Genomic DNA, 16,267 nt, shown 5'->3' on the forward strand with positions numbered 1-16,267 from the left:
TGACTGACCGAAATGAATTTGTCTTCCTGAGATAACCCTTCTGAATCATTTGGAATGGTACTCTGCGAAAATCTGATCATTGGAACAAAAGTTATTTAAGAGGATATCTTTTTTTAATTTTTCACACTGTACTTTTATTTGATAATATTTAGGCTAAAATAAGAATTTTTTTACATTTTAACTTTCCAGAAAAAGTTTAATAAATTACAAATGCAGAATTGAAAATAGATTTTATTTTATACACAATTATGGAATAAAGAGCGACATGCATCAGAGTTTCCATGGTCCTTAAAAATGAAATAGTGATAGAAAATCTGCACTAAAGCTAGTATACAATTTTCAAGTTTTAGAATAAGTTTTTTTTCCTTTTATTTCGACTGTATCGATTTTTTTAACAGGCGATTAATTTTCCAAATTTTGACCAGAATAACGTGTTACGCTCCATTGCATAAATGTTACAACCATTTTTTACATTTTTAAGGACCGTTTGGACTATTTACAGACATATTAAACAAGGCTAATATATATAATAACTTACAGTAACAAAACAAAATGTTTTTGTAAATATTTTCAATTTATTTTCCTCAGAATTTTCCAAAAAAGGCGGAATAAAACACAAATTATTTTCAACCGCAAGATTTTCCGAAAATTTAAAATTGCATAAGATTTGTGCAATTGATAAAATATACACATAGGTGCAATTTTATTACTTTTCAACAAATTCTCAGAATGAGCAATTAAATTGGATGTGATGTTTAATAAGATAAAACCCGAAAAAGAACAGGCTGTGTTAAATAAACTGTTTGAAAATTAAGTTACTTAGTAGTAATACTGGCCCGAATGTTTAATATTCAAAGATCAGATTAACTTTCTAACAGCTGAGGTAAAAGTAAAAATGAAAGAAAAAAATAGGCTTAGTTGGTTAAAATTCAGATTACATTAAAGCTCTAATAATTCTACTTTACAATATTTATGCGCTATCTTCTTGCAGTATCTCTATTCAGTTCAAAATCTTTCGGATATTGTTTTATTTTATTAAATTTCCCTCAGGTGCCCCTAGCACCAACTTCAAGCCACTAGCTTTATCGCGTTCGAGCCCCAGTTGGACGCTCCCATTTTTACAAGAGGCCAAGAACTGATAACTATTTGAATTTCCTTTTTCTCTCGCATTTTTGCGGTGGTTCTTTTGATAATTCATATCTCGTAGAGTATGTACTTAAGTATGCTTTAGTCAGAGCACGAGGATGGGAATGGAATGGAGATGTGATTTAAGCCTGGACTTGACCACGTGTGGACACCTTATGAGCCAATGGCTGGATATATATTCCTTTCCTATATTTGTAAAAGAAATCTATATGGTAACCATAACCATCTCAGCGCAAATAAATGGGTAATCAAGAGAAATATATTTGCCTTTTTTCGTACACTTGGAGTTTTCACCATTTGACTAATAGGACGAACTTTAGAATCATCCCTAAGAACTTAAAGTCATGCGAAGCCTTCTACTCTTAATATTTGGTACTTCCAGATATCTGCTAACGCGATTCCTCCTTTTGTGGAAACTACGCACCTTTTTTTTTCCTTTGCCATCAACTAAAACAAAGGTACACATGTTTTTAATTAAAACCAACTTTTTCGTCTTCCTGTAACTGAGCGAGATTGTTTGAGTAACAGATTTAAAATATCTGGTCTGTTCTCCCTCATCCACTTTTAATTCAAGGACGTTGACTCCTACTCTTTATATCTAAATTAATTAAATTTGAATTTTTTAAATTAGTTTTGTGATTATAATAGCCTTTCTGATAGATAAAATGGATTCGTAAAACATAATTATAAATATCAAAGCGAAAATGAATCACATAACATTGTTTCTTAGATTCCTTTCTTTCCAGGCATGGGTAGCAGGTAACGTGTGAAACAATAATTTAAAGTTGAAGGGCTTGACCCATAACATTCTACAAAAATAAAGTTCAAAACAAGGTCTGATGACAGATTCTCTCAATGTTCAACATATAATCTTATAAATACATCTTATATACAGATTTTTATTGAATTAAAGCACTTGAGTAAAATTCCGTCCACCAAGAAAGCTGGCGCCAATTCCGCCAAACTGATACCAAATCGTTTTCTACTTTAATCAGCCCAAATGGGAATTAAAACAGAAAGTTATTATTTTTTTTAATTGAAATTTATATCTTAGGATGTATGATTAAAAAAAATTGTGGCATAATTTATTCACCGAAATAACTTAATATAAAAGTACTTTAAATTCATCATATTTTAACAGCTACAAAAAAGCTATTTCATGGTTTATCAATCAAATGGTTTTTCAATCAAACGGTTTATAAATCAAACGATTTATTAATCAATTGTTTATAAATCAAATGGTTTATCATTGTTTAGCAATCGAGCTATTCAAATGGTTTATCGAAATGACCACGTTCTTTGTCTATAGTTCACCACTGATGGAGCAAATTTGATTTTTCAATTAAATGGTTTAGCAATCAAGCGATTATCAAATTGCTATATTAATCAAATTGCTTATAAATCAAATGGTTTATCATTGTTTAGCAATCAAGCTATTAAATGGTTTATCGAAATGACCACGTACATATAGTTCCCCATAGATGGAGAAAATTCGTGTTGGTTTACGCCATTTTTTGGTTGCATGGTCGTCGAAATTCTACACAAGTTCCTGAATTTATAACAATCTTAAAATAATAACCAATATATTACAAGAAAAAGAAAGAAAAAAAATTTCTTTAAATTACAAGGAAGTTTCTTTATAAATGTGACTAGGTTTATCCTCAATGAGAGCTAAAAGTTTCGTTCATGAGTGGAAAAATGACGGAAAATAAGCACTGACTGATCTTCTGTACAAAGATTTCGAGAGTGGATGCTGCTGGTATTCTAACGAGCTGTTGGTTGAAGAGCTACTGGATGATAATGAGCAAAATGGTGGAGTGGACACACGGTGATTATTCTTTTGGAATACAGAAGAGGCGCTACCGTAACTACCACTGGAACATTCGGATTCATCTGAAACAGGATGTTGATTTTATTTTTTGAACGTTATAAGATAAATAATAAATAAAAACTTCACAAGATGTATTACAGGTGAGGCCATGGCTGAAAGCCCTTATATAGTAAGACGGAAAAGTGCGGAAACTGGTACGAAAGACATTTCATTTTAGCATTCTTTCCGAGAAAAATAAAATATCTGTAACTATCAAGATTTCTTTTATAATTTTAGTCTATATATAAAACTGCTTATTTTCCTAGGATAAAGTAGATATTGTTGAATAGTTTTAAAAATAATAAGTTAACTCCTCCCGAAAACTAGTTATAACTGAAATGGTTTCACTGCCACCCTTTCCTCTTTTCCGTCTCGCTTTCACCCCTGGGTGAGGCAACTGCCCCGCTTCTGAAAAAGTTTTATTAAACTGGTATCGAATTAAATGGTAAAAATGTAGAATAAGGATAATTACTCCCACTCTTTACAGGAATAAGGCACATAAGCGAGATAACTTAGCAAAAATGTAGAATAAGGATAATTACTCCCACTCTTTACAGGAATAAGGCGCAAAAGCGAGATAACTTAGCAAAAATGTAGAATAAGGATAATTACTCCCACTCTTTACAGGAATTCGGCACATAAGCGAGATAACTTAGAAAAAAATGTAGAATAAGGATAATCATTCCCACTCTTTACAGAAATTCGGCACATAAGCGAGATAACTTTCTCACTCAATACGGAATACCAAAAAGTTACAACGAAGGAGAGCCGTTGCTGGTTAAAACTATGCATATAGCTAAAGCATTTTCATAACCCTTGCGTGAGATGGGTCAATTTTGTCCAAAACTAATTCTTCCAATAAATTTTTTTAAAAAACTGGGGAACTAAGACCCTGTTCGCTACCGCTCATCAACCCTGATGATTGCTTCGCAATAATTGTTGTTTCTTTGCAGAAAACAGTTTTTCTACTAAAGTTAAAACTATTAATTTATCATCTATGCAGTGAAAGGAATTCTGTTTGCTTACGTTTGTGCCTCCACTTCCCACGTTCAAATCTATTATCTATTAGTATTACAAATATTTAGATCTATTGGTGAACCACAGCAATTTTATTAAGCAATAATTTTTTAAAATAACATTTAGATTGCATTGAACATTAGATTGTTTAAAAAAAATTTATGAGCTCACAACGTTATTCAATATTTTTGCTAAGCAAACGGGCGGAAATTTTAAATACTATTTTTGCTTGCATCTCCCTGTGAATGAAATTGATCACTAAGTTCTAAATCATTTAACAGATTTCTTTAACCATAATTTATAACAGTATATGAATGATATTTGCACAATAATAATTGTAAAACGGTAAATTAAATTAAGCCACATTTCCAAAATACTTTATCTTAAAATGTAGGGCAGAATTACATTATATAATAATAATAATAAAAAAGTCAATTCTCTTAGTTTTAAACTCTTGAATTAAAAGCGTAATAATAGCTGTACGGGAAAATAACTTTAAATTAGGGATACAAATATATTTATAGAAAAACAATACCTATATGATTTTTATTAGTTTTCTGCTAATGACAAAAATAAAAAACAGTATGGAAATGAATGAGGAAAAATAAGATCCTACTATGTGATTTTCCGGACAATAAAAATGCACAGACAACAATGAAAAACTGCGACACTATCATTAGATATTTATACATAGTATAGTAAGATACGACATTCAATCTAACAAAAATAACATCAAGATATGCTAAGCATTGAATACTTAAATTTTGATAGGATTGTTTAAAAAAAAAAAACTTTCTCAAAGGGATTCAATTTGACCCAATCTGATAGTTATGGAAAAATATAGTGAAAAATCATGTGAATTATTAAATATTTAGGATTTAGAAAATTAGCTTGTTAATTTTTTATGTTGACATAGTTTAAAATACATATCTAAGAAAGTGAAGAGGGGAAATAGGGTCGTAAATTGAAAATTTTATTTGAAAAAAAAAAAAAAAGAGCATAGCTCAGAATGGATTTAAAGAAACCTAGAATATGCATTTGGGGATGAAATACAAATTGCACTTTTTCAATGTTAAATGGCGTAGTCAAATTTTCATACTGAACACATCTCGTGAAAAAAGTATATATACGTGTAGTTTATTTTTATTTTTTAAAAATTTGTAAGCAAGAATCATTATTTTATAATTATTTAATTTAAAATAAAGTAATCATTGCAATAACTTCAAAAATAGAAACAGATGCTATGTCAATATTCTTAAATAACTATGCTCTTTGCTTTATTTTTTTCTGGATCTAAAGTCTGGACCCTTTAATGTTGATTTTAGTTTCTGTTAATGTTAATCTTAGTTTTCTGTTCATAGTTAGAACCCTTTAATGTTAATCTTAGTTTTTATATTACGCCATATCTCTATATCTTTTTAAGCGAATTCAAAAGTGTTTGCTCACAATTAAAAAATTCGTTCACCCGAAGATAATTCCTTGCAAAAAGTAAACTTTAGTGAATACTTATTATTTTATTTAATAATAGTCGAAAGAATTTTGAATTATAAGGTATAAAATTTTTTGCGTCATTTTAAAGTATGTAATTTTGCAAGGCAAAATACAAAATTTGAGCGAAATCGGTTAATAATTCCTTAGAAATCGAATTTTTAATATGCTATTTATTTGGTGCAATCTATATACATCATGTGATATGCATTGACTGCAAATAAATTGCAAAGCACATTTTGTCAAAATAAATGGAAGTGTAAAATTTAGCACACATATAAATTTTAATAAGGGATTATAAAATAGTATTTTACCAATGAATGGAGTTTCGTCGTATAATGAGCTGTTTCGGTGCTTTGTGAATTGAGAATTTCTACAAACACAGGGGGAAGATATTTCCATGATTGATTCTGAAGCTGGCTTCCACAAATCTTAAAATAAAATGAAAAAAAAAATTAAAAAAAGGGACACATATACACAAAAATTACACATTACTTAATAGTTTTGCGTTTAGAAAATTCTTCTAAACTTAATTTTTGTTTTAACTACCACTTTGAGAAATCTTTTTCTACAACTGTACAAGTTGTCAGGTATTTAATTTATTTATCAAATGAAGCTGTGTATCTGAGGTTTTACCTTTAAGTGTGTTTATAATAGTCAGTGAAGTATAGAAATTATATAAAAATTAAAAAAGTTTCATGTAGGAGAGAAAATCAATATTTCTTCTTGCGTGCTTATTCTTTAACACGTTCACGCCGGGTGTTGCGCCTCAAAGCGGGACGGAGAAGAGAAAATACTGGTAGAAGAACTATTTCAATATTAGATAATATTCGGGAGGAGTTAATTTATTCTCAACAATAACAATTTACTGTAAGGAAATTTATCACGGCGAAGAAGCAATTCAATGTAAAAATTGCATCCGTTAAAAACAATTGGTAGTTATGGATTTTTATTATTCCCGGAAAAAAACTAAAAATTTGTTACCAGTTACCAGTTTTAACTAAGTTGCGCTGCCAAGATGAGACAATCTAGCGTGACCCACCGGTGGGTCACCCCGGCGTGAACGTGTGAAGTCTGGGTTTTTAAGTTTGCGGGAAATTATGTATATTATAACTTTAAACCTTGGCAGTTTTTCACATTTTAAACTTCTCGAAAACTAGCTGTCAACTTTTACGTTTTTCAATGAAGCTTCAGCCTTGTGGTAAAAAAATAAAACTGGAATTGACACTAAAAATAGGCTTTTAATTTATGTTTTGTCCACTATACGAATTATCTAACCATGTGCAGTAATTCTTCAAAATGTATTTTCACATTTTTGAAACGTAACGGTAGTTATAATAATTTTAATTAAAATTTATATGGTTTTTTTCAATTTTTAGATCTATCGGAAAATTTTGTCCGTGAGAGACGTACCGCTTAGTTTTGTCGGATATTTTTGTTACAAGTTTGAATATTTTTGCTCATGCGCTTTTGTGCTATACAACCAATGTCTTTTTAAGCTAGAGCATTACCATTGAGTTAAAAGGGTAAATAACCTACCACTTTCTTTTAATAAAGAATCTTTTGCATTGCTATAAAAGCAGGAGTGTATGTTCGCGAGTAGAACTTTCTAGCAGACCTAATGCATATCTGTCAACTTTTTATCCTTTCGAGGATGAGTTTCCCCAGTGGCAGTAAACTTGAATTTAAATTATAAGATTAGGCAGAAATATAAGCTGAATTTTGGAAAAGTTTACGCGGACAACCACGAAAGTATTAAATATTTATATATAAGTTTAGTTTTTTTTAAAAATAGTGGTGATCATAAAGATTATAAATTAAGTTTATAAATGCAAGAAATGCATTAGAAAGCATACATTTTACAACCACTTTAAATCCAGAAATAAAATTTTATGCTAGTTGTGTAAAAGTTGGCAAGTATGCTAATGTATCAGGATTCATACGTATCTGGAAAAAATTAGAAAGTGGTAAAAAAATCAATATGAACTTTTTAAATTATTATGTTTTAAATTACCAGAATATTTTATTTTCTCTAAATAAATATGTATAGATCCGAAGGAGTCTAATGCAGAATTTTCAGTTTGTACAGACGTTGTAAAATAATTTTCTTAGTGATAGTAACAGTAAAATTTGGGCGTATTAAATCTAGTACGTAAAAAGTTTTTTTTTTAAAAATTAAACCAGCACGACGAATTAAGGATTTAAAAAAATATCTAAATAAGATCTAATTACTTACAGTTGACTGAATAGTTTCGTTTTAGAATATTCGTTCGAACTTAATTGTAACAATGTATTGAACATATTAAATTTTTCCAGATGCTTGCGAACCATGCGATATCGAAATAAGATTTCTGTATATTCCTAGTCCTAGTGTTTTGATTTTATTGGGCACCTGGGCCACGAAGCGACCCCTATCCCATTCATCTGGAATTTTATCACAGTNTCCAGATGCTTGCGAACCATGCGATATCGAAATAAGATTTCTGTATATTATCCGTGCGGATCGGTATATATACTAAAAGAAAATAAAATATTCTGGTAGCAAGAAATATATTATTGCTAAAAAATTTTTATTAACATTACTACCATTTTTTAATTTCTTTCCAGGTGTATATGAATCATGTATATACTCAAATATAACAAGCCAAAAGGTTTCCGAATTCTACTCACCATAATCTTTTATTTGCTGGTTAATATGGTTCAGCCATTCATTAAGTTGGATAGGAGAGTCAGCAGCCAATAGAAACTCCTTATTTTCATCATCTATGCTATACTCAATTTTAAAACTAAACCTAGGATACGATATGGCTTTGGAACTTGGAGTCACTATCGTCCCCTGCAGATAAACAATAAGTAGTCTATAGTCAGTAACTTTTCATTTAAAAATAATTTAATTTTTACCTTAACATTAATTAGCAAGCAGGTCTATGCTTTTCAAAGATTTACAAGACATTAAATTTAGACTCTCTTAGCTTTTTCACGTGAGGTAAAATGATATAAAATCATCAACATTTTAGACATTTTCGATTTCATTAGATATTTTAGATAATGAACTATTTAAAAAATAACTCAATTATGGAAGTGTTTCTAAGCTATTGTCCTAGAAAAGATTGTAACTGTTATCAAACGAAAAGAAAGTTAAAGAAGAAAAAGGTAAACATAAATCGGAAAAGTTTTTCACCACCATTTTAAGAAATGATAGCAAAAGTTTTCGATATTAAAGAAGAAAAAAAAAGATAAACATAACTTAAAAATGAGTTTCAAGTTGAAATGATAATTACTTTTATCGATATTAAAAAATTAAAGGTATCATAACTCAAAAATGTGTCTTGCGATATTTTTTGAAATGATAGTTACTATTATTATTGATATTAAAGGCCTTGTGGCAGAATTTTTTCGGACTTTCTGTGACCTAATATGTTTCCAGAAGATAATAACAATTATACAAAATATAAAAGTAACAATTATACATGTTGTTAATTTAAAGTAACCGAAGCGTCAACTTAAAAATAGAAAAAAAAATGTTTTGGATCAAATAAAATTTTTTTTAAAATTGAATATGTAATATTTTTGTCATTCTAATATTATGAGCGATTTTCTCGTATTTTGTAGGGATTTTTGCATTTGTACACTAATTATTTCCTTTTTCGCATTTTGTAAATCATCATCATTGAAAAATATAATGACAAAAACGTCAGTAGCAGTAACTAACGAAAAAAAAAAAAAAAAAAAANAAAAAAAAAAAAAAAAAAAAAAAAAAAGATCGACGGCGAAATCAAGCTATTTGGACTCTTCAAAAAGGGGTTACTAAATGCTTCTTTTCAATTCGAGATTCAGTCGTGGTAGTAAATAATTTCGTATGAAAAATATCAAATTTTAAAAGCTATGTGGAAATCAACAGTAATAACTGTTTTTTTAAAAAAATAGACCCAAAATTTCTGCAGAAAAGAAAACCGAAATTTTTTACTTCCCAGAGGTTAAATTTCCAGAGGTCGAAAGAATTCGGTAACGTACTACGACTAAGTCGCCATGATTCTGCTAACAGGATTAATGGGAAATGATGTAAACATAACTCGAAAACGTGTCCCATAGTCTTCAAGAAATGATTGTTACAGGGGTTGTACAAAAATATGGTAACACTTCAATGTTTACTTCGCTTACATACGAGCTTATACACCGAAGGACCATTACATTATGACCACCCTGCTAATAACATGTAGGACCACCTTTAGCCCTCAAAACTGCTAGCATCCGCCGTGGCATTGATCCCACAGGGTGCTGATAGGTAGTCTGAGGTATCTGGTACCAAGCGCTCACCAACTAGTCCTGCAATTCCCTCACATTGCGAGGGGGTAGCGTGGCAGCACGAATGGGTGAATCTGGTCTTCAACTATGTTCAAGTAGCTTACAGACGTCAGGGATTGTTCTATGAGGTATATGGGTCCTAATGTGCCCCATGAAAACATTGTGCCTGGGCGAGAAACCATGAAAACCTGAGCGAGCCCATTGTTATAGATGGAGGGTGGTCATAATGTAATGGTTCTTCGGTGTATATTAGCAGGTAGTATTTTATATGATTTTACATGGTAAAACAGTTGGCACAGTCTGAATAATCATGTTTGAGGCTTTTAGAAATAGTGTCTTTTTACCCATGCAGAATTCGGATCAACCAAAACGAGGAAAGGAAGTTAATAACTTTTTTTTAAGATTCAGTACCAGTAATATCAAAATCATTCTACAGGATTGTAATATTTATATTATAATTTTTTTTAGTTATTACGGTATTGGAAAAGAAAATAAGGCTTCGACTTCCTGTGCTCAGTTTGGTCGGTGTAAATTTTGCATGCGTAAAATGGACCCTATTTCTTAAAGCTTCAAGCATGATTTTTCAAATTGTGCCAACAGTTTTGCCGTGTGAAATCTTCAAAAAAAGATACTGCCATAATAAGAACTGTTTGCATAGAATAGTATATACTAGTTACCATAGAAGTGTTTCCATATATACAACACTTTTAATATTATTATCAATATTAAATGAAAGGAAAAAGTTAAACGTTGCTCGAAAACATGTTCTAAATTTTATTGAGAAATGATAGTCACTATTATATGCATTAACGAAGAAATTCGTAAACGCAATTTTTTTTAATCTGATCGGGATAATTAATTGCTTGCCGATATTATAAAATAAAAATAAAATACACATAGTAATTAATATTACTACTAACGTAAAATGTATAAACACAGGACTTGTCTGTCAAAATAAAAGTGATATCAAAATTAATATTATAAAATATGTGGCTTCTTTCCAAAAAATGTCATGTCACGCTTTTTAACCACTTGAACAATACGCTAACTGAAATACGTATATAAAAATATGACATCTACACAGTGATTTTATTTTACTTTATAACCGTTGAACAACCGACCTAACTCTGTAGCCTTGTAGCTTTGAACCAATCCTGAAAACAAGGAAACTCCTGGATCAGTACCGCCAGAGGTATGATTTGTTATGGGAACATGGAGGACTTTGTGACTCGACAGATTTAACGTGCATCAGTCTCAATTTCCTACAGGGGAGTCTTCGGCCGACGGGGATCAAACCCCTGCCCTCTTGGACATGGGCCCAGTGCCCTACCAACCAGGCTATCCTGGCTCTCTACACAGTGAATAATATTTAAATTTAAGTGGTTGTTGTTTTAAGCAATTTCCACGTGTTTTGGTGATTAGTTTATTACCACCTGAAAAATTTTTGGCCACCATTGGGTGTAGAAAAAACACTTATTAGGTTTAGGATAAAATAAGCTTTTCTATTAAGATATTATTTGTAGAGACGATTGTAGTTCAAATACAAAATATAAAGATATGGGAAAAAATTTTGAAGTCTTACGCAGAAATTTACTAAGTTTTTCATGAAAAATTGCATGATTATGAAATTGATATATGAAAATAATACATACCGTTTTAACTGGTATGACAATATCTGGATTTGAACTATGAACTTCAGCGAAGTTGGCCCACATAGACAGAGAGAAATTTTTTAGTGAAGCTAACATTCTTCTACAACCAGTTATGTTACCAATTTGCTGTAACGAGAAAATTTAGCCAATTATAGTTTTTTATATTAAGTTTCTACTGCGTTTTTGAAAACCTTGTTTAGAGTGAAAATGATCCCCTGCGAAGAATATACCTCATTAAAATATCAGTTTATTTACTTTTAAACTGACAAAACTCTCCTCCTGGTATATATTAGCGTTGTAGTGCCTAAATTGCCTGCTTACTAACATAGGGGTCTGGGGTTCAACTCCCATTTGGAACTTTTGAATTTTATAGATAATTTTCTTTTTTGAAAATGTTGATAACTATTTAATATGCTTTATTCAATTTATAAATTATTATTTTTTTAATTTAAATTAAATTTTTTTAAAAAATAAATAAAATTTTTAAAAATAAAAAGGTTTATAGATATTTTTTTAAATTAAAATGTATGGATTATTTTTTAAAAAAATTACAAAATTTTAATTATAATTTGATAATTTTGTAGCTTTTTAAATAATTTTTTTAAAGTATAAAATTTAAAAATAATAATAACTTTTTTGTGTTAATGTAATTTTTTCTAAAAATTATTAAACTAATTTAAACTAAAAAATATGAATTCATAAATTGAGTAAAATAGTTATCAAGCTTTTTATAAAATTCAACCATACCAGCTGGGATTTGAACCCCGGACTTCTCTGGTAGAAAGCAGACAGCCTAACTCTTAGGTATATAAAAAATGTAACTTGTAGAGACGAGCCGATTGCAGGTTTGAAATCAGAAGCGCTAAAATATATAAGAGATGCTCAAAAATTTGATACAACATCAAAACAAATTGTTCCGCTGTGTAATTTATAATGAGTACATTTGTCATAATTATTCTAAATTAGAATTGCCATCCTAAATTGTCATAATTATCTTAAATTAATTGTAACGTTTTCAACAGACTGGATCGGGATGACACATTTCATGAAATTTTCATGAAATGTGTCAGTCCGATAATTTTGAATAGTGTATAAAATTCATGATTTTCACGAAATTCTTAATACTATTTTAAATTATTTTATGTATTTGGAGCAGCAATCTAAGACTGAATAAAATTGAGTAGAAGAAAAATTTGAAGAATCTTTAAATTCTTACATTGACTAGACTCAAGTAGCCTGAGTATGTCTCGTCTATCATGCAAGTAGGTTGAACTGCAAGACGACAACAGAAGTGTCCGAAAAGGGGAAGTTGACTCTTTTCTGGTGTTTCCAGGTTTAAATCATAGGTTTTAATTCGTGAGTTGGCATCATTCAAATTTAGTTTGGCACTGGCAACGAGGTCAAACTCTGAAAAGCTGAAGGAAAAAATTAAAAGTAAATCGAAAGTCTGTCTTAAATTCTAATATTTAATATGGCTTAAAAGTAAAATAAAACCAGGTAAATTTATTTTACAAAGAGTAAATGGAAAGTAATTTTATAAAAATCAAAATTAGAATTTTATTTGCTTCAAAATAAATATACACCATGACGGTTACAGTTTAATACACTACACCAGCTTATGATTCCACCAGGGATTGGTTAGCTGTTATATACGTCATAAGAATTCATTTTGAGACAAGGCCATAGTACATCAGATTAAAAATCTAACTAATAGTTTAAAAGTAAAAAATATTTTTTTTCCAAAAGAATTAATGTTATTAAATTTTAAATATTCTTAGGGGCTAAAACTTCTGAATTGACATATATGTTATCAGCAATATATGAAATATCAACATTCTACAGAATTTCTGGCGTTCAATATATGAGATTTATTTCGAACGCCATCAACGGAAACTTAGCCCACCTATTGTGAAAAATACCGTGGCATTCTATAGAATTAAAAAAATATAGAAATACAAAGAATTCTATAGAAATACAGGCATTCTATAGAAATACAAAGTATGATATGAGAATTATTATACACTTCGCCAAGTGATTGTTCAAAATGCATGTAGGATTTTCATTTAGTCATTCCATAGAAAACCTAGGCAATGTGTGATGACCGATTTTAGCCATTTTATTCAATGACTATTCTATAAAAAGCTGAATTTCATACAGAGAGATACAAAGATAAAAAAAGATCGCGATTAGAATGTTAAGAGTTAAGGTAGAATTTAAAGATGCCTCTTCATACTTTGACAACTATTATAATCAGGGCGGCTAAAATTTACAGTCGAGAAAAATAAGTTCAATTTATAAGCTCATCATGCTTGAAGAAATTTAAAATTAGAAAACTTTTTAATTGTTTCGATATGAAAATATTTATATTATTACTATATGATTGACTTATTATTTCAAATTTTTAATTTCTATAATTTTCTCCATCAAATTGTATTCTCTAACTTTCGCTATCAAAAGTATTTTGTAGCGAGAAGTTTGAAAACGCAGCAAATGTGTTTTATTTCGTCCTAAGTCACTGAAATGCTAGGCACGTCCAATTATTTTATCCCAAGTTCCGCACTGTGAATATTCAGCTTTGTTTATGAACAAAAACATACAAAAAGTAACGTAACTGATTTTATTGTGAAGCTGATGCCTGTTCCAGCACGCATAGACAAGTTGTAATCAATAAAGAAGATTATCAGTTTACTCGTGCGTGGTTTACTCAATTATCTCCCATCAACCAAAAAATAAGAACACACATTTTTGTAAACTTTATTATTATCTCTCGTGCAAACTAACATGCAGCTCACAATGAGTTACCATCTTGTTTTGCGTCTGCAAGTTTGCAATGTAAACTTTTTTCATGATATAATTTTCAGGTTTCAGAGATGCTAAATATTATCAAAATGTGAAGTGACAGATGACACCACAACAGAAGAAAGTGGGACTGAATTCGTGAACTCTGGCAGTCTTTTAAGTGCTCGTTAAATGACACAGATAACAAACAGTCCCAACCAGACGCAGTAGACAAATGTATTTTATTTCACAACCGACATTGAACAGGCGACCCAATTCTGAGTTAACTACTATCAATGTTGAACTCCGTAGCCTCGTTATTTTGAACCCTACAGAGAAGACAAAGGAACTCCTGAATCAAGCATGTGGGCAAACTAGTCTTCGTGGAGGATTTTTGATGGAAGTAACACGCATTTGCATTACAAGGAGAGGAAAACCACGAAAGCCTACTAAGAATATTCCGATTCTAAGAGATTCTAACCCGTGCTCCGTTTACCACTGAGGATACATTATGTCCAGTGCTAACCGGGAGCAGAATTCGTCTCAACCAGTCATCACTCGGAATCGAACCTGGTTCACCTCATCGGGAGCAAACACGCTATAGTGTGTTCGATGCTAGCTGGGAGCAGAATTCGTATCAACTAGCCACCTGTCGTAATCGAACCTGGTTCAGCTCATTGCGAGGCATACAGGCTATCCTGTGTTCTGTGCTAGTTGGGAGCAGAACTCGTATCAACCAGTTAATACGAGTGACTCGGATTCGAACCTGGTTCACTTCATTGAGATTCCAACACACTATCCTGTAAATTCCATTATAGTAACGGGAGTTGCAGCTCTGCCTTTTTTGAGATCTGATCCGCTTTCTGATAGATTCAAAGCTGCCATTGGCTCTCGAGTCATCCTAAAGTGCTGATATAGCTCTCTTTTATTCCTTCATGAGTCAACATGACATCTTCCAAGAAAGTATATCATTTTAGGACAGCTCTCGAAGCCAAAGAATCTTCAATAAGGCTCTAAACGACAATCCGTAAAAAGCTTATTGTGACGCCTTTGATGCTCAGAAATCTTACTGAAAGTTATTTATAAGATTTTAATTAAAACGCGTGTTCATTTATGAGTTTTTCTTATCGGAAAAATACAAGGTTATTCATCAACCCAGTGATATTACTTTTCCAACAAATTAGAAATATACCCGGAAAAATACAAGGTTATTCATCAACCCAGTGATATTACTTTTCAGACAAATTAGAAATATACCAAACTATTGAAGCTGTGTTGGTGATTTGGATATTAAACAAATATGACTCCACATTGATTTTTTAAATATTTATATCTTGATCTTAGTGTTCAGAAAATCTAAATTAGAATTAAATAAATTTTTTTTAATGGATTTGTTTTTAAGTGTGAACTATTAAACGGAAATATACTACTATAAAATAGCTATACTACTATAAAATATTCAGATATTTACCCAGTTTTGAAATTCAGATCTTCTTTCTGGAAAAAAAATGTTTAGGAAAATTAGGTAAATGTGTAAATATTTGTAACTCTTTGTGGAATTAATGAATTCAACTAAAGTTTCTTATTGGCTATTTGTGCTGTACTTTCTATCATTACTTTTTCCAAAAACATTAAAGAAAAAGTCTTAAAAACAACATATAAAAAAAAATAATAGTATTTTTTCAAGGATAGTTAGATAAATATAAATATACTCATATATTTATTATTATTCTAATTTTACACAGAAATAGTATGATATGAACCTAAAAAATTGTGTAAGCATACTTTAGAATAAGATAAGCACGTGCAATATTAAACTGTTATAAAACGATAATAACCGCATGAAATACGCCACTCTTTTCCTCTAGTTACACTTGAATTTTTTTCTTAAATATTTGACGCCACGGGCTAATATCCTTTGCAATGCCATTTTAAATAGCATCTAAAATGTTTCCTAACTCTCCCTTGTATGCTTTCCTTTTCATGGCAGGAAATATTGAAAAAAAGGACG

The 16,267-nt window shown here is 30.5% G+C and overlaps 1 protein-coding gene across 6 annotated transcripts in view; it reads right to left on the bottom strand.

Annotated features, from left to right (window-relative positions):
• Window positions 1-213: 213 nt before the first annotated feature.
• Window positions 214-16,267, bottom strand: part of LOC107441602 (rhotekin-2) — a 98,767-nt gene continuing 82,713 nt past the window's right edge. For all 6 annotated transcript variants that reach the window (XM_071182088.1, XM_043053539.2, XM_016054929.4 and 3 more), the window contains exons 6-11: window positions 15,728-15,753; window positions 12,695-12,893; window positions 11,479-11,604; window positions 8,192-8,357; window positions 5,836-5,952; window positions 214-3,039 (exon numbers count right to left, since the gene is read on the bottom strand). In XM_071182088.1, the coding sequence (XP_071038189.1) occupies window positions 2,831-3,039; window positions 5,836-5,952; window positions 8,192-8,357; window positions 11,479-11,604; window positions 12,695-12,893; window positions 15,728-15,753 (843 nt within the window). In that variant the 3' untranslated portion in view covers window positions 214-2,830. The remainder of the gene's footprint in view (window positions 3,040-5,835; window positions 5,953-8,191; window positions 8,358-11,478; window positions 11,605-12,694; window positions 12,894-15,727; window positions 15,754-16,267) is intronic.

The sequence above is a fragment of the Parasteatoda tepidariorum genome, chromosome 6 (assembly GCF_043381705.1).
Source record: "Parasteatoda tepidariorum isolate YZ-2023 chromosome 6, CAS_Ptep_4.0, whole genome shotgun sequence".
Taxonomy (NCBI): domain Eukaryota; kingdom Metazoa; phylum Arthropoda; class Arachnida; order Araneae; family Theridiidae; genus Parasteatoda; species Parasteatoda tepidariorum.